General features: G+C 36.3%; 1 protein-coding gene across 1 annotated transcript in view; it reads right to left on the bottom strand.

The window, feature by feature from the left end:
* Positions 1 to 25,831, bottom strand: part of LOC586390 (mutS protein homolog 5-like) — a 90,324-nt gene that overhangs the window by 47,141 nt on the left and 17,352 nt on the right. Inside the window, exons 2-3 of the mRNA XM_030996261.1 lie at positions 23,095 to 23,175; positions 20,424 to 20,519 (exon numbers count right to left, since the gene is read on the bottom strand). Coding sequence (XP_030852121.1) covers positions 20,424 to 20,519; positions 23,095 to 23,175 — 177 coding nt within the window. The remainder of the gene's footprint in view (positions 1 to 20,423; positions 20,520 to 23,094; positions 23,176 to 25,831) is intronic.

The following is a 25,831-nucleotide window of genomic DNA, read 5'->3' as shown; positions in this document are numbered from 1 at the left end:
TGTAGTGTCAACAATCTACGTCACAATAGGTGCGTCTTTTTCTGATTTGGGAAATAATCCCAATGTTACAAATCGTGTTTTCATCAGCTCGAGACTCAAAACTTGAACTCAAGAAATTAGCTCGAGATATTTTGCTCATCATTTGCGCAGAGTGCGAGTCTGCAGGCTGGTGAAGTCGCACATGACAAATAGCGGGATATTTTGCAAACTAGCCCAAGAATATACTTCTAATTGCAACTGCGGGCAAATGAAGACGCAAATTAGGTGGATAATTTGCAATCGGGATAGTTAAAATAGCGAGTTATTTGGCAATCTGGAGCTGATGAAAACAGGCCTTATGAATCCTGTTCTTGTGTCTTCAACAGTATTTGTGTAGTGTCAACAATCTACGTCACAATGTCATGAGTGGTATAGGGGGTTGATGCTTGTTGAGTAGTTGTGAATGACAACTTAGTTTTGACGCATGACTGGTCTACGTCACAATCAAAACAAAAATCAGTCATCGAACCATGTCTGTAGCATTCTAGTCTAGTTTGATGGATGTAAGTAATAGTTACCCACGCAGAAATAGTATCACAGAATGTTGACATGAGAAGGGATATTCCCCCCCCCCCCAAAAAAAAAAATAAATAAATAAATAAAATAAGAGAGATATTGTATATGACAAAGAGAGTTACTATAATTATTCATACTCGTATCCAGAAGCAAGTCTTTCTTTTGCATATGATTGGGGTTTAAACCACTAGCCTTTCCAAAATCAACCTTACTCTTGTCTAAAGTACTACCGGTAGTCCTTAATTCAAAAAATCATTTCTTTTAGTTGGTTAAACCTCTCTGTATAGAAAAAAATTTGTAGAAGCTTTTCACCGTTTGATTTCTCGGTTGACTTGGCTCCTCACAACAATTCAAACTAATTTTGTGCCAATTTGACTTTTTTAATTGTTTAGTATAGGTAATAACAATTCATTAATACATGCTCAATTTAAAGGAAAAGTAAAAAGTCATATTCATATTCAAGCGTGTGGCACCTATACAAGCTTAAAACCATGGACTAGGTTTGCTTGAATTGGCAGCAATGAGAAATCCACCTTTTCAAATGTTGATGTCAATGACACAGAAAGGAGATCAGACTAGAATATATCAAAACATTGACTCATCCATATATCTCCCCCTCATTTACAACACTAACAAATAGAACCATGCAGCCCCCTCCAAATAGTCATCAAACTTTTTATATTGCAACTAGTTTATACAGTAAACCTCACGTAAAATGATCTTGACGGGTCTGAGTGAAATGCGTCGACTTAGGCAATCTTTGGATAAGTTGTAGAAATACAACTCATACATGTGTATGTACTACAAGTACATGTACATACACATGTATTTTGTCCCTAGGCCTAATATAACAAATGCCCCATAGTTGGCAGACATATAAAATGTTCTGCAATTTTTGTTCAACACAATATTGTTTTAACACTGTATATTTTGTTATCATATCCAGATGAGAACATCAGGCCCAAAAGCATCATGAGTTCATGACTACCTATAACCAAACAAAACCAAAACAAAACCAAAATGGTCGAATTTTCTACATAAAAAAATATTCATGCCCTCTTTATAGAAGACCTTAAACTCTAATCAGTTTTGTTTTCCTTAACAAGGGCACAAGCATTTACTTTCTACTGTATTCTTCATTGAGAGGAAGGCCATTCTGCCCACTCGCTACCTTAGGTAAACCTTCAATGTAGTTTCACAGGATTCATGAATTTTATTATGCAAGACAAATACCTTCTATATTTTCTCATTATGTGTTGCATGGTATTGTATGAAGTCAGGAATGGCATTACTTCTGGTATCACAGCCCACTTCAAATTATACAAGCTAACAATATCAGAAAAGTCAACATAAGAGTTTGTGATCCAATGCCTTGATGCCTTCAAATTTTAAGAAAAAGCAAACACTTTGATCATCCCTTTCTGTAACTGTTAATCAATCCATATATATAAGAATTGTCTGGTGTTTCACATAACGAATGAAGCTATGATTGGAATCAATCTTTTCTGGGTTATAATGCACCTCTAGCTATAAGTTGAGTTTTGATATTTCTGAATATTCAAAATATGTAATGACTTTGTGATCAAATACACTAAACATTCTTTGGTTGGTTCACAGAATGTTCCACAAGAACTTTTTCTCATGTTTCTAATCAGTTCACTTTAAGGTCATAAATTTGGTACAATATGTGCCTTCTTTCTTGCAATTAATCCTTTTCTTCCTTCAAATCCATACCACCATTGACTTTACACAAGGTATCTCTGCCTATATGGTATTGATAGAATTTTTGCTTAGTCAAACAAGTGTTTGCACTGCCACCATCGCAAGTCCAAAGTCTAATTGAATAATATCATTTGTAACAATCACTTGTCCATATGCCTCATTGTCTCCATACTATCAGCATGTCCACACTACAGGAAATTTATATAAAACTTTTATAAAGAAAGGTCATTTAAAGAATCATTGTATAGTGAATGGAGCATATATACAGACTAGAAAATAACATCATATAATGAAACGTCATATAAAGAATCATTGTATAGTGAATGGAGTGCACAGACTAGAAAACATTGTTTTATATAGAAACGTTGAATAAAGAAACTGTTTTTGAGGAGCTCAATTGACATGACAGATGGGCCAATCATCAGTGCATGTTCACATCAAGCCTGGCCCAGTTATACGATTTTCATACGATACAACGTTCTGACTAGAATGGGACCCAAATTTCTTTATCCAGTTTTTATTACTCAAACACGCATTTCGCTATACATTTCATAATGTGACATTTCTTTATATAAGTTTTGTATAAATTTCCTGTAGTGTGAACATGATAGTATGGAGTGAAAGAACATATGAACAAGTGATTGGTTACAATACCATTCAATACTATACAATGAATTCTGGAAGTATGAACAGGGGTATACCGCTCTATATCTGGATTCTTGTTGTGTCGTCATGGTTTAAAGTCCAACATGAAGCGCCAATGTATGTTTGCTGTGGCAACAAGTACCGGTAGGATAATTGCGGCTAGATGTATTCATGAAAAATTGTGTTTTTATAACATCTGGATTTTTATTTGCTTTGAATGGGAAATTAGAAAGGTGAATAGTTCATTCTGGATTGTGATATAATCAAAAGGGGAATATTTGTTTAACAATACCAGAAAGAGAAAAGTTATCAAACGACTTTTTGAAATAAATACAATAAATAAAAAGTTTGACTGAATGGAAAGAAGGGAAATGTCAAAACAAGAAAAATAATAACAAATATATTACATCATTCTGTGTTATGAAAACAGATTACCACATACCAGCCGTGATCCATTTTATCATATAGAAAAACAGAAAATTAACAGAGAGGGTGGGAAATCTGGGTCAACGGGAGTTTTACTAAATGAAATCTCTTTTCAAAATCAAAGCATTTTCCTATATTAGGGGGAAATTTTGTGTCATTATCCGCTAATCAGGTGAATGTACAAGAATAGAAAGAGGTGCTCTCTAACATTTCATAGGCTAAATTGCTTAATCTACTATTTGGATAACATTACATCAGATGGAAATAAGACACCTGCATTTATTCAAGACACTTGGAAGTTTGTTAAAAGAGAAAGAGGAAGAAATTATTCTTTGCTCATTGAACTTCCTCCCGGAGTTTCAGATAATTTGACTCTTTAAACCAGGAAATGTTTAACTTTCTGAACCAACAAAATAAACCCCTCCAATGTATCCTATTTGTCTATCGAACGTCTCTCTCTCTCTCTCTCTCTCTCTCTCTCTCTCTCTCTCTCTTTTCTCTGCTGCGTCACAGCTCAAAGTCCAATCTCTGCACACTTGTGTTTCATATGTCCTTGTGACGATGGCAAGCTGCCTGGCAACGTTTGATCAACAATGGAACAACAGGCTTCCCCCGTTACCAGCGTAACTAACATTCAGTCAGAATGTTCTGGATGCTGGGGGATTTACCCTACTTGACAAGACTACTATTTTCAGAGAAATGTGGGGCATTTGAAATATGGTTTCTTTGAAAAGGGTGGTGAAATGGTTGCCACAGTAAGAATGACAAAGGTGTAAAATTCAAACAGGTTCGAAATAGTCAATATTTATCATTCTACATTGTGTAATCCATATAAATGAAAATTCACAATCAGATTGAAATTGCAGCTCCTAAATTTGGGCATGTGTCCAAAGAAAAAAGAGATTAATTTGAGATTTTGAAACTTAGATAGCCTTGGTATAAATTTGAAAGTGAAAGACGATCTAAGAGTCAGTACTACCAACTAAACTAGTGTATATTCAGATTAAGCATAATACCAAGTGATGTTCAAACCTGGCTATTTATGTCTCAGATGTGATAAGTTTGATATGATCAGATCAATGTTTTGCATGAGGAAGATTTCATGAAATCTGGAGATTTTGGTCACATTTCCACAACCTATTTATCCTTGAGACTGTTTTTAAATAGAAACTTAATCAAGAACAGTTTAAAAGCTATATATTGAGGCAAAATTTAGATTAAAGATCACTGAAACATCAAAGTTTAATCCATTACAAATTTCATCCATCCTTTGGCATAATCAATACATTAAAACTATTATATATTCAACTAATTTTGCAACACTCTACTTGATCATCAATTATCATGATACATTTCACGGTTTTTTTTAACACTTACAAATAGATTGTAATTTCACAATGCTAAAGAATTCTGAAACCAAGTTTAAATCTATTGTCCTTATTATTTCACATTCCAAAAGCTTTGGGTTTCTGAGGTCCAAGATTTAAAATGAATCCTTTATACCTTTTACGGAACCTAAACTATTCTAAAGGTAATCGAAAGCCTGGAAATTAATGACATTTATCGGCAGTGCCCTAAAGATATAAAAGTGCAACTTAATAAAACCACAATACTGACACAAAGAGCAATGCCTTCTAGATGCCTGACATTCGCTCCAATTTCAAATTACTATCACAAAGGACGGTTCCTTGAAAATTACCGATTGTTGACAGCTTCAATGGGGACCATTTAAAAAAAGAGGCATTTGGAGAAGAAAAGGAGGAATTTTTGGTGTTGCAGCTGTGATCACTACAAAAGTTAAGCGATATCCTTGAGGCTTGTGTCCATCCCACGCATGTTTCACTTTGCGCCTTTCTATAATGAAATGGGTCTATTTTTCCTTGTTCACCGCAAATACCCAATGAGGCGTAAACACAATGCACAATATCTATACCTCCTGACTTTAATATTTGTGTCATCTCTCTCTCTTTCTCTCTCACTTTGATTTTCATTGTAGGCCCATTTACACAACTAAAACAACATTTTGATTTTATTTTTCCTGACATTTATACTCCTGGAAAAACCCATAAAAAACGTCTGTGTTTAGTCATTCTGGTTTTTGGGGTGCGTAGTGTACATGCACGACTTGTTGCTGCTCGGCATGCGATTGCGCAGAAGCAACGAGAGTCATGGCCAAAAGTTGGAATAATTCACTGATGTTTCGAGAGCGGGCATTCACACTGCAAAAATTATCAAATTTCTGCCAGCATTTAAAAAAACTACACTCCAGAGGTGGTTAGTTCGATTTCGTTTTTTTTGTTGTGTTTGCTGGTAAATGCTTAGCAATTAACTATCAACATAACACCAGAATATGAGGGGAAAAAAAAATCAAAAAATTAGTACAGTGTAAATGCAACCAATGTTAGGTGGCAGGCCCCCAATTCTATGAAAGTCAACAAACTGTTTGCACAATTCAATAAAAGATCGGTTCTGTACAACTTCCGGACACGCTTGTTCGATCCTGTTCTTGATAAGCACTTCACACCCCTTCTCTAAAGCTATCCTTCACACTGTGTATCCTGTTAGCTTTGCGTGTTATCAGATGATGCAAGAATAAGGAGAGGAAGCTCCATCCATTCAAATGAACATCACCAAAGATTCAGTGACCTTAATTACCCCGTAAACTTTGCAGAAACGGAAGTTTAAAGGTTGGTGAGATTTTAAGTGATAATGCTTACAACTCTTATCATTTATAGATTTTGTTACAGCTCTCACAAAATATTTAGATGTCTTTAAACTTATATTCTTAGATTCAGATATAACATAAATTATTTATATCATATTGAGCTACAATGAAAATGCCTAAAAAATGTTCTTCAATTCAAGTTTGAGCCTTAATATCTCTCTCTGCACTATATTATCATACTTGACATTTGTATTACCCAGTATTAAAAAACCTGACTGTTCATTCCCTTTTACAATGATGCCCCATTTGTAATGATTATGTAATCATGGATGATTTTGCAGTACACCTAAATATGGGGCCGCCGGGTCGAAAAAATATGTTGCAAAATGCATTGTTATCTAACATTTAACATTGAATTCTTCACTGGTTTGGATGGTGGATTGTGCGTTGAATCTGTATGAAACTCAAACACAATGATAATCTTACAATCAGTTCATAAAACACATTTGAACTCCCAAACAAAAGGTGAAAACATATTGCACTTCATGGTTAACCTCCTCCACATCATTCTAAACATGTTTCATTCACCAAAGAATAGGAGAATACACCATTGGCACTCATACATGACAGCCTCAATACCATTAAACAATTGAATATCAAAATGGAAAATGGTATTTCTCATTAGCAGAGTAAGGAAAATAAATAACACATTTTATAGCTGGAGATCAGTATACAAAATAGTGATACATTTCTGGTTATTGCCTCAAATAAATTAGTTTATCCTTCTTTTTCTATTCTGCATCAGAATCTATCATTAGCATAGTTCATGTCTACAACTTTTTGAGCTAGCTTTCCATTAAAGTTCCCCAAGTTATGTGTACATGAAATATTTAATATAAAAAAGAATGCAAAGTTTATCTATAATGATAACACCTTTAATTCCAAAAGGTGCATCCTCCTCTATTTTTGTCAAGGATGTCCTTTTTGAAAACTAAATAAGCAGGCTTTTCTTTTGACAAAGATTTTTAACAGTAACTTCTCAGGTGCTTGCAATACCTACCAAAGATATGGTGGCCCTGAAGGGACATCGCGAATAGACTAAATCGTGAAAAATATGCGATAAAATTCACGATATCGTCAATTTTATCGCATATTTTTCACGAAGAAATTCACGAAATTGACGATATCGTGAACTTTATCGTGAACTTTTCACGATGAAATTGACGATATCGTGAATTTTATCGTGAAAAGTTCACGATATCGTCAATTTTATCGTGTACTCTATCGTGTACTCTATCGTGTACTCTCCTGACGGGCGCTTCGTAAACAAAACCAGCCCTAGCTGGGGGAGACAGAGAGAAGGAAAAAAGGGAAAGGGAAAGAGAAGATAAAAGAAAAGAAAGAATAATAAGAAGGAAAGAGGGAAACGGGGGAAGGGCGAAGGGCTCTTGCCTCCTCCCTCCCCACCCCCGCCAAAAAAAAAAAAAATAAGAGATAGAGAGAGAAGGGAAAGGGAAAGGGAAAGAGAAGATAAAAGGAAAGAAAGAAGAGGAAGAAGAAGAAAAGAGGAAAACGGGGGAAGGGCGAAGGACTCTTGCCCCCCCCCTCCCCCCCCCCCCGCCAAAAAATAAATCAGAGAGAGAGAGAGAAGGGAAAGGGAAAGGGAAAGAGAAGATAAAAGGAAAGAAAGAAGAGGAAGAAGAAGAAAAGAGGGAAACGGGGGCAAAGGGCTTTTGCCTCGTCCCCCCGCCCCCCGCCAAAAAATAAATAAGAGAGAGAGAGAGAAGGAAAGGAAAAGGAGGCAAGAGCCCTTCGCCCCTGTTTCCCTCTTTTCTTATTCTTTTTCCTCTTCTTTCTATCCTTTTATATTTTCTTTCCCTCTCCCTTCTCTTTCCCTTTATGGCGGGAGGGGGAGGGGGAGGTAAGAGCCTTTCGCCCTTCCCCCGTTTCCCTCTTTCCGTCTTCTTCTTCTTTCTTTCCTTTTATATTTTCTTTCCCTTTCCCTTTCCCTTCTCTCTCTATCTCTCTCTCTCTCCTATTTATTTGTTGGCGCGGGAGGGGGGGGGGGAGGAGGCAAGAGCCCCTCTTTTCTTCTTATTCTTCTTCCTTTCCTTTTTTATTATCTTTCCCTTTCCCTTCTCTCTCTCTCTCTTATTTATTTTTTGGGCGGGGGGATGCAAGAGCCCTTCGCCCCCGTTTCCCTCTTTTCTTCTTCTTCTTCCTCTTCTTTCTTTCCTTTTATCTTCTCTTTCCCTTTCCCTTCTCTCTCTATCTCTTATTTTTTTTTTTGGCGGGGGTGGGGAGGGAGGAGGCAAGAGCCCTTCGCCCTTCCCCCGTTTCACTCTTTCCTTCTTATTCCTCTTCTTTCTTTCCTTTTATATTTTCTTTCCCTTTCCCTTCTCTCTCTTATTTATTTTTTGGCGGGGGGCGGGGGACGAGGCAAAAGCCCTTTGCCCCCGTTTCCCTCTTATTCCTCTTCTTTCTTTCCCTTTCCCTTCTCTCTCTCTCTCTCTCTTATTTATTTTTTTTTGGCGGGGGGGGGGGGAGGTAAGAGCCTTTCGCCCTTCCCCCGTTTCCCTCTTTCCTTCTTCCTCTTCTTTCTTTCCTTTTATATTTTCTTTCCCTTTCCCTTTCCCTTCTCTCTCTCCTTATTTAGTTTTGGCGGGGGGGGGGGGGGGAGTGAGGAGGAGGCAAGAGCCCTTCGCCCCCCCCCCGTTTCCCTCTTTTCTTCTTATTATTCTTTCTTTCCTTTTATCTTCTCTTTCCCTTTCCCTTTTTTCCTTCTCTCTGTCTCCCCCAGCTAGGGCTGGTTTTGTTTACGAAGCGCCCGTCAGGAGAGTACACGATAAAATTGACGATATCGTGAACTTTATATCGTGAACTTTTCACGATAAAATTCACGATATCGTCAATTTCATCGTGAAAAGTTCACGATAAAGTTCACGATATCGTCAATTTCGTGAATTTCTTCGTGAAAAATATGCGATAAAATTGACGATATCGTGAATTTTATCGCATATTTTTCACGATTTAGTCTATTCGCGATGTCCCTTCAGGGCCACCATACAAAGAAAACCCTTTGTAGGTTATCTTGTGGAAAACCCAAGGATATGTATTGTCATCTATCATAAGATTCAGACCACACAGGGTGCTTACCACACCCCACACAACTTCATAGATATTCTTACAAAAAATTTATTTGACGGAGTATCTGTATTCTTCAAAGTTCAGAGAAAGAGCGAGAAGGGTAGGGGAAAGAAAAGGAGAGAGAAGGGTAGGGAAAATGAAAGAGAGAGGGAGTGAGAGAGTTTAAAATATAGAATTTGTATTTGTTGTGTTATTTGATTAACTTCCTTTTGTTGCATATCTGTATTGTAATTTATATGGAGCCCAATGTTAAATACAAACCCATCCTTAAAGTTAAAGATATCAATAAACATAATGTTTTAAATAAGTATTTTTTGTGTTCGTTATTAATATCAAAATCATAATTATACAGAGTTTTGTAATTATTATTATCATTATTATTTTTATTTTTTTTACAGAGAATAGATCAGTAACAATCATCAAAAGTCAGTGAACTTTGAAAATAATTAGCCAGATATTGTTTGCACACTAGAAAGAAGCTAAAATTTAAAAAATGCAGCAAATGTCAGTGAACTGTGCTCTTTTAGAATATGAAATTCCTGCTCACAGTTCCATACCATTCGGTCTAAACACCTATTGTTGAGATCCAGATTGACAGTTGTTAACAATGCCTATTCTCGTGATCTGAATACAAAGATTCCCTGTTCTATTTTCCACCCCTTTTGCCTTTTGTTGAGGGAAACAATATCTACATTTAGGAGATAATGCCCAGTATCATCCATACAAATCGACCTGATTGCTTGTAACCCGGAATAAAAGACTTTTGATCACAATCTAAGTATAATCATTGTTATGTAATGCAAGGCATTAAGTTGAAACTATTATCAGACAACATAAAGTATGAGGGGAATTTTCCATTGCATGCTCACTTGATAATGCTTCAATTACAAGTAAATTGGATCTCTCAAAGCCAGGCAGGGCATTAAACTCCATGTAAATTAACCTGCCTGTCTAGTGGCAAAGCCCGGGCCCCCCTCCCACTCCACGAACGGACCGCATTCATGTTCCCAAAATCTCTGGTACTGTTCATGTCGGACTTAGGGGGTACTTTCAAACGGAGGAAACATGCATACGCGTACCTTAAATACTGGGGGAGGGGGCAGAGACTTGTGAAAAGAGGGAGAAAATTGTATTAAAAAGAATCATTATATTTGTATGAAAAATAAATAATTGTTTCAAAATTCTTTTGATCTGCTAATAACGAGAAGAGCATTAAACTCCATGTGGCAGTTAGTACCATACATTTGTTTGGAGCAAGAAAATAATTACTTCATTTACTTTAAAGAGATCGTTTAACAATGTTAAATCTGAGATGCATGGCCCTACGTGTAATTTTTTGTTGTTGATATGGTGTTATATTGAAGCCCTAAAAAAATTGCGCTTCAAAATATCAAGAAGTGCCTCAAAAAAGTAAAAACCTTTGAGTGTCCGGTTTTACCATACTCTTTTCCCCTAATAGGCTGTAGTGTTATGAAAACCGTTTGGCAAACGCAAAATTTGATTTCGATTTTCAATCATAAATATCTTGATAATCAGACAGGCGATCAGCTTGTAAAAGTCATGGGTTCCTGACTGACCTAAAGGTTTATAATTATCATTGCAGCATGAGCTAAGTCAAGGTTTTTTTATAAGGATCTAAGACAAAGTTACCGGATCCCTTTAACTACAGAGTTAATGCCCTTCTGGCTCCTAATAGTCAATAAGTTAACACACTTCTGGCTCTTAACAGATGATATAGTGTTGTTCTTCTCCTAAAGATACAAACAGTGGCACAAGAACAAAGAAGAACATCTTCCAAAAAGGTAGTCACTTTATATTGAAATAATAACTTGATGCACATGTCATGGTTATTCTTCACTATTAAATAAAAACACCTTTTTCTGAAGAAAAAAAAATCAAAAATTCCTCAACACAATATGCCTTCATAAAATTGAAATGTCATCTAGCAAAGCAAACATAAGGTAATGGCTTTGTTTGCAAACAACAAAGAACCATTTCATGGTATTGGCTGTATCAAATTATGACAGAGAAGCGTACTCTCTGAAGTTTTGAACACCTGTGCCGGTTTCCATAATAAAAAGAAACAAGATTACTGTCTGGACTAAAATGGTGATAGATTACAAGTGCAGGAGTAAGTACCTGGTCTGTTTGCAGAAGGAAGGTTGCCTCTTTCTTTTGTTAAGGATACAATTTCATGACAAACAAGCAAAGTTCTCTAATCACATCTACCTTCAAAGGAGGGAATTCAATGTCTGCGGTAAACAACTTCAATCCTGGCCAAACCACAACACAAATTCATTGTAGATACCTTGCTTTTTGATCTCCTTTGTTCATTAAGATGTTCTGTATTAAAGGCAATATCAACCGTCTACATATTTTCTTTTAACTGTCATTATTTGATTCTCATTTCTTATGTACATGTAGTTCTACCAAAATTTAAAATGAAACCTGCTTTAAATGTATGTTTTGCGATTCAAAGTTAGTGAAATAGTCTTGACAGTATCACAAACTCCTGCAAACTTCATATGTGTGTAGTCTACAATATCCAGACTCTAACCTGACTATAGTACTTGGGGTTGTGCATCTACTTCCATGGTTTCAAGCAATTGCAGCATTTCTTTTTTTTTTCTCTTCTAATTACATGAATGTTACATTATATTTCACTAAGTAAAGATCTCTTTTAATACCATTTCTCAAAAAACATATTTGAAGATGCCATTCGGTATTGTTAAGGTCTCATTTTCCAGAATGAACAGTAAGTGTATAGAAAATCTATACTTAAGTTTAATATATAAAGAAAAGGAACAAACAATTATCATCATTCTTGTTGTGCACTTGGCAGTTGTACATATTACCCTACTTTACTTTGAATTCTACTTAATGTCAGGTTCCCTATTCACAACACAGTGTTAAATTTCTTTCTGTTTTAATAAATCACTGAGCTGTTTTATTTCTAGTTAATCATTAAACCTTTTGGAAAGACCTGTGAAAGATTGTCTATTTGGTCATCAACAAACTGCTAATGTTAGAAGCTACATCAATTATGTGTCTAGAGGTGGAATGGGGGTTCTATAAACACATACTATATGCTTCAGACCAGAAATGTGTTAACTCATATATTTGTGCATAAAGTTAACATTCCCCTGACTCTCAAACTGTGATATTCTCTACTAGTTGGCATTAAAAAAATAGCCGTACCAAACTCCAACAACTGCCCAACAAGCTTTTTTTTTATTTGGAGGGGGGGGGGGGGCACACAAGTATCATGTGAACTATTAGAATATTGTTTTAATTTTCTTTATTTAATGGAGGGAATTGTTTTGTGTTAAGTCACATCTATTCTGCTAGAAATTACTTTATTACCAGCCTACATATACTTTACTGATCTCTGAGAAGTGTCTTACATTTTTTTTGAAGTGGCCCAAACCAGGGACTTGGGATACGTCCCTGCCCAAACATTGTGGACCAACAAGTCCCTGGTAACTGCAAGGAAAAGGCACTATATCAAATATCTTTTGGATATGATTGGATCAGAGAATATAATTAATTTCATGAAATTTTCATTCATTATAATAAAAAAATCATTCAATCAATCAACTAGATATTGATTACAATTCCTCTGCTTTGAGACAAAAGGGCATTAACTCTGTGTGAAATGATGATTATATAAATGCCCTTCTGGCTCAAAACAAGACTACCCAGGTACTACAAGACTTATCCTTTAAAGAGAAGGTTGAGTTCTGGGAAGAGGTGAAAAATAATTTGTGAGCGTTATCTTTCTTATTATGCAAGTGTGGAAGAACATCAGTTAAGACATGTTCCCTGAAAAACTTGGCTCTTCAAATGCCTTCATATTCTAAATATGTCATGTAACATCGTAAAACTCCGGGGTAGGATTTTTACGCCACGTGTTCGTGTAGTCCCATATACATCTTTCTGGGTACAGTGTTTGTAACTTTACAGACTTTTCTTATCATTTTGATGATTCCAGAACCTTGCAGTACACACCAATTCTTATATGCTAGATGATCAACCTTTTCTGGTCGATTCCACACCGTTTCTTTCACAATGCAATCGCATGACCAGAACTCAACTTCATCTTTAAATCCTGTCTGTACTAGTTTGGCCAGGAGGGATTAGACCACCCAGCCAGGTCACTGACAGGTGGCCGTCTCATCAAATCAGCTCTCAAACAACATAAGAAAAAGAGGATCATGGGGGACCACCGGGCACCGCTTAGGCATTGTTTCCTATATAGAGGGAGCAAGAAGCTAATAGTAGTGCAGTGGGGCTTTAAGTAACTGTACATCATAACGATTAGACTTTGTTTGTTAGGGTAAGATTTAGACCTAAGCCACAAAACCACTACAGAGTGCATGTGGGCTGGCGAAGGGTTGGTTGAAGCACCAAACAAAGAAAGACTATCTGGATAGAGCCTGTCAAGAGCTTGAATTGACAAGGTTTCATCAAAGAGGACAAATATCAAACAATGCAATAAAAGCTATCCAACCATGATCCAACCAAGCAAAAGGAATGAAAAGAAGGTATCAAATGATTGAAGTACCAAGTATAATACCTACATTGAAAGACATGTTTGTGAGAGCAAAAGGGTTAAAGGTAAAGACCAGTATTGGAAACACCCCAATTTCAAAAAATGAAATGGAAGCTCTCATTACCAATCATGTGAAAGAATATGTTTTGACTAATACATGATGATAAAATATTTGCCGGAAACCGCCTACTAATTCATATATTTGGTAAATTTGTTTCTCTCATGGTCTGTGAGAGATATAGGGTAGTCCCATATACATCTTTCTGTGTATAGTGCTTGTAACTTTACGAAGAATGGGCCAAATTTCTTATCATTTTGATGATTCCAGAACCTTGCAGATGCTAGATGCTAGATGATCAACCTTTTCTGATCGATTCCACAACGTTTCTTTCACAATGCAATTGCATGACCATAACTGGTCTTTACCTTTAATATAGTAAAATGGATTAAAAGAAACCGACAGGGACTTCAAATGCTTTGACAAGAAGATGGTATAAAAAAGAAGGGCTTGACAAACAACTATGGATTAAGTTGGTGAAAAACACCACTTCAGAGAGATAAATAATCTGTTAATATATCAGATTATCCTCATTTAAAAATGTCATCAATTGTGGTGAATTGATCAGGTGCTTTGAAGAAAACATGTTGTTGAGTGATTTTCATATGTTTTGGGACAGCTTCTCTCTTTCTGCTCCTCTAAAATGTCCTCTGTATTTGCTTTGTTTAAATCTTCCTTTTAAAGATAAAGGTGCGTTCTGGTCATCCGATTGCATTGTGAAAAAAATGGTGTGGAATGGATCAGAAAAAGTTCATCATGTGGCATGTAAGTATTGGTGTGTACTGCAAAGTTCTGGAGCCATCAAAATCATAATAAATTTGGCCCAGTCTTGGTAAAGTAACAAGCACTGTACACAGAAAGATGTATATGAGAATACACAAGTGTTGTGGGGGGGGGGGGGGGGGGGGGCTATTAACCTTGATTTCCTAACCTTTCAATGCTCATTACTTAGTCAGTATACATTTTATACCAAAATTGTTTGGCAAATGACATTTTTTTGTAATCTTGAACATTCAGTGTAAGTGTCGTTTGATTTTGTGAGAATTATTATTTTTTTTTTTATTACCAGAACTCACCTTTATAAATCCATTGTCACTTTTTTCCAATTCTCTCCTAATGTATTTTTTTCCTTTTTATTTCTTTTTCTTCAACTGGGATTTTGTGACACAAAATAGAGTGGGACCATACAAAGAAGGAATAGCTACATCTTGTCCTGTCCCAAATACAAACGGCATATCTAGTCTGGATCGCAATGGAAAAGTATACTGCTGATTAAAATTTTTAAAAATGCAATAAATTTTCAAATTTGTCTCTCATTCATTGAGATTCACTCAGATCAGTGTCTCATCTTTTTAAACAAAGTGCAACAGAATTTATAAGTGAGATCTCTGCACTAACACCCATCATAAGTGCTTCCACTAGAGCTATAATAAGATGATCTGTAGAAAATCTGCAGATCACCTCTTGATTTCTTAATTTTTTTGATGAGAAAATTGACGTAAAATAGTGTAACCTATCAGGGTTCTGCTCACAGGTACTGCAATTATCCAGTTTCTGTTATGCTAGTACCCTTCTCAGACGTACAATTTTTATTGAAATATTGAGCCTGGTATATTTTGTGTAAAAAAATCTATAGTTTCTTGGTCATTTCAGATCTGCTGGAGATCACATCTCAGCAGTGCTGAATGCCAGTACTAATGAATGTGATAGGTTTCCACATCAAGTTGTCAACTTGACAATTAAAGGCCTGGCTGACCTCACTCAGATGTAAACAGGAAATATAAGGCCATAGTGGTTTAAAGTTGCATGGGTGTAGAAATGGAGTTGAACAAGAGGCAGACATGTAGCCACGGAGGGGGGGGGGGGGGGGGGGCACATGCCCCCCAAAATTTCCAAGATCGGTTGAACTTTTTTAGACCCCTCACCAGGACGTCGATCGATCACATGTATGTGCACCCCCCCCCCCCCAAACATCAAACTCTGGCTACATGCCTGACAAGAGGTATAACCCCCCCCCCTCCTGCCTATACAGCCCTCTAGCATATATCAAGGAATTAATTCCTGCCAGGTACCCATTAACCTCACCTGGAGCGAGTGTGGCAAATGAAGATTAATGCCTTGCCAAAGGACTGTGTCAGGGATCGAACCACGACCTTTGAATTTCAAGTCAAGTGCTTAAACCATACTTCTACAAACGCACAAAAAGTTAAATTTGACTAATAATATATTTGCTGATGGGAATATTATATGAGATTTCTATGGTAGACGGGCTTAAGCAAGGATCCTAATGACAAGTCAATAAAGAACCATTGGTCTATCTAATCAGCAACCTGGGTTGTACAATTATTATTTTTGTTTTGTTTACAGCACTGCAACATGTACATATCTGATTCTGAATACATTTCAAAATGATTTTCCTCTTGTGTGAACAACCAATCATACAACCAAAGTTTGTTGTGGTTGCATTGTTTGTTTTGTGGGGGTGTTCAGTTATACTATCCTCTAGATAACCATCAAATACAAACAATTTACAGATAAAAATTCCAGATAACATCTCATTAAAGCCTCTAAGTGATTGACAACAGCATCACCCAATACGATGGGATTGTATTGGATGTCACGGAGGATTGATTGACAAGAGATAATAGCTTATTAACATGTTTCTGGTCTCCGTTTTCACTCACTCCAGAGATATAGATAATAGGCTATTAAGATACGGTTGATATCTTCTTTCAAATAAGATAAAACTGACCATAATATGCTTTGACAATGTGTATACATACAGTGCATGTAGTTAATATAACATTAAAAAGATGAACAGATAACTGGCTATAAATACACATATTCATTGTTAACATTTCTTTTTAACCAACAAAAAAGAGAGACAAAGACATGGGCCACAGCCGCCATAACTAATACTTTCACTCTCCTCAAAGATACTGACAGTATATAGTTAAATAAACAACTTAATTTGAAGTATTTCTAGGCAAATCTTCTTTCTACTGGTGGGATTTGATATACAATTTTACGGAGTAGGGGGGGGGGGGGTTCTTTCTTCTCTTAACAATATCTCCTCTGTCGTATCTGATATAAATTTCTTTTTTCAATATATAAGTATTGAAAAAATAATGATAACAACAACAACAATAATGATAGTAACAATATTGGATTTATTTAGCATTTTTTCGAGGGGATAAAAGGCACTGTTCTCCAGCCTATTAGTATTTGTAATGAATTTACAACTATCATGCACAGACAATAACCTACTACTTGAATTAAGTATAAAAGAGAGAGATAGACAGAGAGATAGACAGAGAGAGAGAGAGAGAGAGAGAGAGAAAGAAAGAGAAAGAAAGAGAAAGAGAGAGAAAGAGAGATCTAGGGGAGAGCTGTTGAGGTGAATTGAAATGTTTATAATTCAAAAAGCTTCATGACATAGTAATATCAAAATAAACACTAAAAGTCCTTCACCTTTAGCGACAAAAAAGACCCCCAAATTCTCCATGCATATCTGATAGGGTATCATGAAGCAATGTAAACAAACAAGTTTTGGAAACTTCCTTATAACAATACAACAACAAACATTTCAATAACCTAATTTATTCACATCCTCAATAATTACTGACCCATTTTCATCGCCGTCTGTATTTATTTTCATAATGGAGTATCTAAAAAAATAGTTTCAGTTCCGGTTTGGATATATTTGTTTTGTAGTGTTGATAGTGGGTGTAAATGCATTTGCCCGGAAGTGGAGGCATGTTTGCATAATTTTCAACTCTTTTCAACTCTTCCGGTGAGGAAGACTGGTCTGTCAATGTAACTTTTTGTAATACATGTGCAGGTGTTAGTTTCATCACACAAAGATATAGAAATAACCAAGAATAACATTAGTGCAGCATATTTAATTTTTAGGACTGCCATTAACACAAACCAATCAAAAGCTGTTGGTGTTTGGTCATACCAATGTTGTGGTGAGTAGTGTCCATGCCCGACTTGTTGCTACTCTCTCTCTCTCTCTCTCTCTCTCTCTCTTCCTCATCCCCCCCCCCCCCAGCCTCCTTTCTCTCTGCTCTCCGTCCCACTTTCTCTCTCCCACCCCCTCTCTCTTTCGGTCTCTTTCGGTCTCTCTCTCTCTCTGTCTCCCCACCCCCCTCCCCCCCCCCAAGCCTCCTTTCTCTCTGCTCTCCATCCCACTTTCTCTCTCTTTCCTTCTCTAAATTCATATTGTTTCAAACTCTGTATCTCTTTCTTTCTCTCAACCTGTCTTTTGAATCTAATGAGCGCTGTTAGATATTAAACTTTTTCAGTTCCTATCTAATATCATGTATTTTCTCTGCATTTCTCCGCATTCTATTCACATGCTCATTTTTCCTGTCAGTCGGTATGTCCATCCTCCGTTTTGCTTCTGTTTGTGACTCTTTCCCTCGACCCCCCCCCCCCCCTCTTTTTAACTCTACATAACTCTTCTCCTAATTTAATGAACTAAACAAGCTTAAGCACATACGCATTACATGTTATCTTACTGTTATCCCCAAGGGCCCCCACTTCTTGAAGAACTGAAGGATTTAGACATTTTCATAGAATTTTGTCTGTCTCTGACTGTCTGTTTATGTCTCTGTCCCTTTCTCCTTAACCCATTAGCAACTAGAGATTTTGTAAAATTGGCCTATTACTCACTGGAAGATGTTGCAACATTGCTCTCATTTTGACATTGTTCTGAACAATATTAAACATGCGCTATTTTCTATGCAGAATCCTTCTGTAGACATCGTAAAGATTACGCACGTATAACATTATCACGGTAGACCCAAGAACGGATACTATAGCGCGTTGAAAACGGACGGGCGGTTTCGGGCGGTTCAGTGAGTAAAAGGAGGGGGGTTTGGGGCGGTTTAGTTGCAAATGGGTTAATGCTCTAAATGTCAAGACCCCCCCCCCCCCCTTCATCAAATTAAACATGCCAACTCATATTACATGCTACATTGATGAGATCCCCCTGCCCCCCCCCATCCCCTCCCCCTCCTTGAAGGGCATGAGGATTTACAAATGTTATCAGTTAAATTTTGGCCCAGATGCTTTCCTCAATGAGGACATTAAACGATATCTGTCTGTCTAATGATTTAATCTTCTTTTAGATCCCACTCTAATGTAGTCTCCTAATACCAAGCACTTCAAATCTCCTGCAAATACAACATTAAAGAATGAATTTGGAATGGATCAAAATTTGCTAGATTAGACCAAACATAATGAGTACACAAGCCATGCTGATAATACAAACATGTCAGTAGTAAATTGCAATAGATAGTTCTCCAATATCAGCTTACACATAGTTAAAGTTCTTTCTTTAAATGTATAAGCCTGCACAATTCAACTTCATTTAGATATTTCAAAATTTGGCAAGTGCAACAATATTTAACAGGGTCTCATTTTATAACAATTCAGTTCTTGTATAGCGCATATCACATTATATGGTCCCTATGCGCATCCAAATAGCTTTGGAAATGATTACCCTAGCTTTAGCTCCGGTAGCCATTATCAGCGCACAGTGCATGTCAAGGAATAATCCTACCAAGTACCCATTTACCTCACCTGGGTCGAGTGAGGCAAATGTAGATTAATGTCTTGCCAAAGAAAGAAATAATAGGTAAGAAGTAAAAGACAAACATTCTACAAACACACCTACTCTCAGCCCTCAAAAAAAAAGTTTACAAAAGCATTCTTCAAATCAATATTCCATAAAGCTTTTGCTCTCATAAAATATTATAAATAAAAAGAATTTTCCACCTCCTTCTAAATCTAGGAAACAAACCAGACCCCCCATTTCACACCAGTAGCTCAATTACTACTCCATCTTGCCACAGTACTGGGCAAGATGGTCCACGATCTGCAACAACATTAGGCAATAATTCCCACCCAGACACTGCAATTTAGGGGCAAATCTCCACGCTTACATTTGGGACGACAGTAATAGATAGGAGTAATAAAATGCATTAGCACTAGCCAGACATAACGAGACATGGGGGATGGCAACCGATGGGTAATGCTGTACAATCCGCAAGGAAGGTTGGGAACCAGAGGCTTGAGATGGCCTGTAATTCCAAACAGTCGTGAGAAGGGTTTACAACAAGTTATCTCCGCAGCTGTATGAAAGGTTTTTTTTGGTTGCATCTTCTCTGTCCTTGAAACAGATTTCCCAAGGCAACCAATGATATACAGCATCCAGTGTATTTTCAATGCCCACCAACACCACATAGCCTTTCATTTTTGTCAATGTATAAGGATATCAAATTAGTATTAAGAAAACTAATATGAAAACCATTATCTTTTCTACAACCAATTTTGTTAAATAATCCATGCCTATACCTTTCAAGGAAGTCACACATGTATTGGCAGAGAAATACAAATTGAACCAACTCAGTAATTCTTGCTTGTTATAAAACTCAATCAGTTTGATAATTTACTGATTATCTGGTTAATTCATAATTAATAAGTTAGTTAGTTACTTATTGTTTTATTATAGTTGTTGGTTAGCAGGCCAGAAGTTATACAGTCATTTAGTTTGCTTTTAATTAGTGTGATTGTTATATAAAGTGATAGAATTACAGTACATAATAATGACTTCTTTCAACTTTTCAACACTTTTAGATACTTACAGAAATCTAAGCTTGGGAGGAGCTGTACATCAATTAGTCGGTTGCTACTATCCTCAGGCAAGACCTCACTAGCACCAAAGCACGAGTCAACTCCACCTGCAGTACACAAAACAAAAATCACTGCTGAATTAACTTGTTAGGGGGCTGATATCACAATTTTCAAACTGGTAACACCTTGTGATGAAATTAATTTCTTTGCAAATTGGTATGTCTTTGATTATTTACATTTTCGTTTCTGATTCATATTCTACCACAGAGACATTTTTGAAAGAATACTATTGTTTGTTCGGGCCAGATCGACGGGCATCAACTCATATACTTCACCACAGAGTTAATGCCCTTTTGGCTCTGAACGGACAAAGACCTGGGGGGCGTTTCACAAAACTTGTCATCAGTGACAAATGACAGTTTTTGTTATAAGCTACAGAAATCCTTGCTTCTGATTGGTTATCAACAGATTTGTCACTGATTTTTGTCATTTGTCATTGAAAAAAGGCTTTGTGAAACGGGTCTCAGATATGTGTTTCAAAGCCCTCTCTAGATTAGTAATCATCATAGAGCTGTCTGGTTGCAGAGGTAAGAGTTACAATGTAGATGCAGGACACATTCACTGATCTATGTCAACCATGGATGAGAAAATGTAAACATGCCCAGCTTCCTGGAAAGATACTGTTCTTTGAGAGCTGATGATCATTGGACATTTGCCTGTTTAGAGAGGACAAACATGTAGTTAGGTGTAAAAGGATATAGTCAAAGATATATATGTCAACCCTGGTTTCAGATGTCAATGAACCACATCAGCTTATGATGACAAAGACAACACAACAGAGTGATCGAGGCCTGACTGAGTCAAAGACATCACTAAACAATGTCTCCTACAGTCATTCTAGAGGATTCTATGGGTGTCATCTTCAGGACTAGTAAGTAATCTTGACACAGTTTTCATGACGATGAGTGTAAAAGCCTAAAAGGGCACATTCCCCAATATGTATGTCAACCCTGGTTTCAGATGTCAATGAACCACACACCTTATAATGACAAAAACAACACAACCGAGTGATCAAGGCCTGACTGAGTCAAAGACATCACTAAACAATGTCTCCTAAAGTCATTCTAGAGGATTCTAGGGGTTTCATCTTTTGGACTAGTAAGCAATCTTGACACAGTTTTCATAAAGATGAGTGTAAAACGACACATTCCCAGATATGTATGTCAACCCTGGTTTCAGATGTCAATGAACCACATCAGCTTATAATGACAAAGACAACACAACAGAGTGATCGAGGCCTGACTGAGTCAAACACATCACTAAACAATGTCTCCACAGTCATTCTAGAGGATCCTATGGGTTTCATCTTTGGGACTAGTAAGCAATCTTGACACAGTTTTCATAAATATGAATCAGAGCCCCAGTTAACTAGACTTCTAGAAGGAAGGGGATATGGAAGTCATATCTCTTATATTTTTACGCTAATCTTTCTGTTCAGTCACTTTTCTATAGATAGTACGTCTCAGGAATCAGGATATGTTCTGTGTCTTTCCTCGCTTTGTGGAGGAATGTAGAATGAAGCTAAGCTTATTCAGGGTTAGTCACAAGTGGATCCTTAGGCAGGGGAGACTTATGATACATTCTACTGAATGATAAGGGATTACTCAAGAATTCATGAGCAAAATAATCACAAGATGTCCTCATGAGCCATACAAAGTAGTCTTGTTATAGATGAATCGGGCACTGTCAAATTAATTGCTTAAAAAGACTTTTCTTAATTTCTGATAAATTTTGAAACGATAATCATTTTCATGACAGAGAAATTATTGACTAAAATTAGTCCTAGTCCTAGTATTCACTAGTCATCTAGTTGTAGAGGGGATTAAGATTTATTCAACTATTTAACGGCACTTAAATTACGGTAATTTTATTTTGTCCTTTTCTTTAAACCAGTTTTTTAAAAGGTGAAGAAGTGATTAACAAACTATCGTTTTGTAGGAATAAACAGCATTGAACAATATTCCATATTATCAGCCCAGAGCCAGAAGGATGTTTAACATATATACTTAGCATCTTTTTGGTTCTCAAAAATGATATTATACATGTGAATGCTAAATGATTGTAAAGTGTTCATTATTATCATATGTTGGACAGATGATGATTTTAATGTATCAAGTTAAAAAACAAATCTTATCGAAAACAAGCTATCAATTTTATCAATAAAGCGTTGAACATACAAGATAAGAGTTTGCAGCATAATCAATCATGTCATACATGTAGCATTACGCCTCACCAATATCCTTTAATAGTTTACATTTTTGTCAAGAACTTGTTGTTATTTTATTCAATCTGTTTGTTGCGACTGCCTGTGTGGAATATGTCGCACATTATAAATGTCTGCATAATAATTTTTTCTCATTCTTTCATTTTCATTTATCAAACGCACATAGACAGACTGGTGAATTAAGTGCTATGAAAGCATAATTCGTTGTTATTATAAGAAATGTTATCATCATTATCATTAAGGCTGTGTATCAATTCTCTTGAGATCTCAAGCCTCGCTGTCACAGCGTTGCTGTCGACAGTCTCTGCATCATCTCTCTCTCACAACAATGCAAGTGTTAAGAAACATTGAGATTACCTGGATAATCTGCTGGATTAGCTAAGTAGGGGATTACTCACCCAGATCCCGCAGCATGAGGAGGAGTCTCTCGTTGGCCTTAGAGCTCGCGATGACGCAGCACGGCTGCAGCTGATGGCAGACTGGTGATGGGATATGGAAGATAGGATGGAGAGAGAAAAGGTAACCAAAGAGAAATTAAGCATTTGAGAAATGGATCGGGAGAGAATGCATATATATGGAAAGTGAAATAGATTTAAGAGAAGAGAGAGACAAGAGAGACATATATTCAGAGAGAAATAAAAAGAGAGAGATTGAGATAGATGACAAATTGAAGAGAGAGAGAGGAAGAGAGATAGAGAAAAGAGAGAGAGAGAGAGGGGAGGAGAGAGAATTAAAGAGTTTGAAAGCTTTGTCAGCTAACATGGTTTATCGGATCCTGTGATCACATTTTTCTTTTTAATGTAATCATAATGATCCACATAATACATTTTACTGACGTTATTACATGACAAGTTTGTTATCTGTTATACTCTTTCTTTTTCTCTTTACTCTAGCTCCCCCCCCCCCCCCCCTCCTCTCTCCCTTTCTCTCTCTTTCATATTACCCATTAGTTTATTTTACCCATCTTTCTGAATTGATTCCTCTAATTTCCTGTCAATGCATACATGTGTATAATTATGATAAATCGTAATTATTGCATATTTCTTCAAACACCTGAGACCTAAACATAGAAGATAATTGGACCAAGTTGTCAGGAATTACAATTATATTAAAGCATTCATTTTACAGCTCTTGTAATACAATGTCACACAGAAGAAATATACTGGCACAAAGAAACATAATATTATATTGGAAAGGTTCTATTATGTTTGAAGTAGACAGAGTTTCTACATCTTAGAAAAATAATGTTATTGCAGACAGCTAAAAGGATTTCCTTAATTGATAAAAGCATGTGATTGCTGTAATAACATGTCTATTTCCTAGTTTTCTAGAGTTCAAATCCTCTTGAATCAATAACGTTGGTATATGCAGATGAACTATTTTATTTTGGAGACATTTCCAGAAATTATTGTATTGTATTGTATTTATTTATTCATGGTAAAAACACACTATCGGTCAAAACAGATTGCTTTTCAGTGAGTCTGTGCATATTGTAAAAAACAAGTGAAATTAACACAATATCATTGATAAACAAATATAGAATAAATATAAATATCTACAAAAAAGTATTGAAAAAAAAAATGAAAATCACAAGAAGAGAATCAGAAACTATGTTTCATGAATAATCAGTTTAGGTTTACAACTTTCTAGAAATGTGGAGTTATTCAATGGCAGTTATCTAGGTATAAACCTCAACATGTCTTGGTGATCACTGGTAATAATAACTCATCATATTTTCACTCCTTACAATCAAACTGAATCATTCATAATATTTAGTTTGATGAAATATTTAAATATTACTATTTCTTTTCATGGTAGCTGTGATTGGTACAGCTTGATCCAACTCAATCATAGAACTTTTAAGTGTGAATCGGGTCAAAATGGTTCAACAGACAATAAGTACTTAATATAGAAAATTACCGAAAATGAGGATGCATGCCATTTTGAATAAAGATCGTTAACACCTTCCTGTCAACAGCAGACAGTTTCTTCCAGACTGAGAACTTCATCTGTTTTGTTAATCAAATCACAACTGCACAAAATCTATGCATGATTAATCAAAACAATGTCCTTGTTTGGAAGAAAATGTTCATCAACTTGATGACTCACAAATGAGAAGAGCACTTAACAACGGAATCTCTCAGAATCCAGGAAGTCCAAAGAGAAAGGTAGAAATTTATCCCACTTGCGATTCACTCTGTGAGGATGATCGAGAACCTCCATCTATTTGTTTCCTCAATGCACATTTCCTGACAATTGAGAAAGGTTGGGCAGTAATTAAATTCTGAAGATCACACACACTCTTATAATACAAATATTTTCTTGAACAGGGACACGTGAGATCCTTGAAGAGGATATAATGAATGGACAAGGATAAATGGCATATTCAGGATACACTTCACACATCTACTTCACGTCAATGATGCTACTTATCCAACCTGGTTATCCTTGTTTGGTAGGTATACCTCCACAAGGTAGGATACTTGCGACGATCACGAGTGCTTAATGATATAAATATGACACGAGTGTAGGAAGATAATTGATAAATAAGGGTTATCATAGCCTCTTCCTCTCATTTTCAACTCCTCCTGGTTTTGAAATTAAAATAATTAATGGTAATCCCCCCCCCCCCTCTCTCTCTCTCTCTGTCTCCTGTAGGTACATTTCTCTTTCTTTCTTTTTGTCTTTCTATCTATATTATATTTCTTTATCTCTCTCTTTCTTCTCTAGACCTATTTATCTATTTCTCTTTGTTTCTTTCTCTCGTTCTTTCCATCAATCCTGTATCTTTCTCTCTCTCTTCTTCTCTCTCCCCTCTATCTCTTTCTCTCTCTTCTTCTCTCTTGCATCGTTTTCAATACAAATGCATTTAAATTCTGTATTTTGAATAAAAAATGTAATTCCTTTTTGGGCATGTGATACTAGAATATTTCCTTATAAGGAGAGTGACGATGTAGATCGATTTCAAGGAAGTATTTACCATTTGCACATGTTCTTAATTAGCTGTGTTAGAACAATTATATTAATGAATAGGAATTTACACATGTTTAAATTTTAAAGGCATTTCCCTACATCTTGTATAAGCAAAATGCATCTCATATGATAGTGACACAATTCATCAGTAGAGTTGACAAT

The sequence above is a fragment of the Strongylocentrotus purpuratus genome, unplaced genomic scaffold (genome assembly GCF_000002235.5).
Source record: "Strongylocentrotus purpuratus isolate Spur 01 unplaced genomic scaffold, Spur_5.0 spur5_scaffold_3, whole genome shotgun sequence".
In the NCBI taxonomy this organism is placed as follows: Eukaryota; Metazoa; Echinodermata; class Echinoidea; order Camarodonta; family Strongylocentrotidae; genus Strongylocentrotus; species Strongylocentrotus purpuratus.
This window is presented reverse-complemented; position numbering and strand designations above follow the sequence as displayed.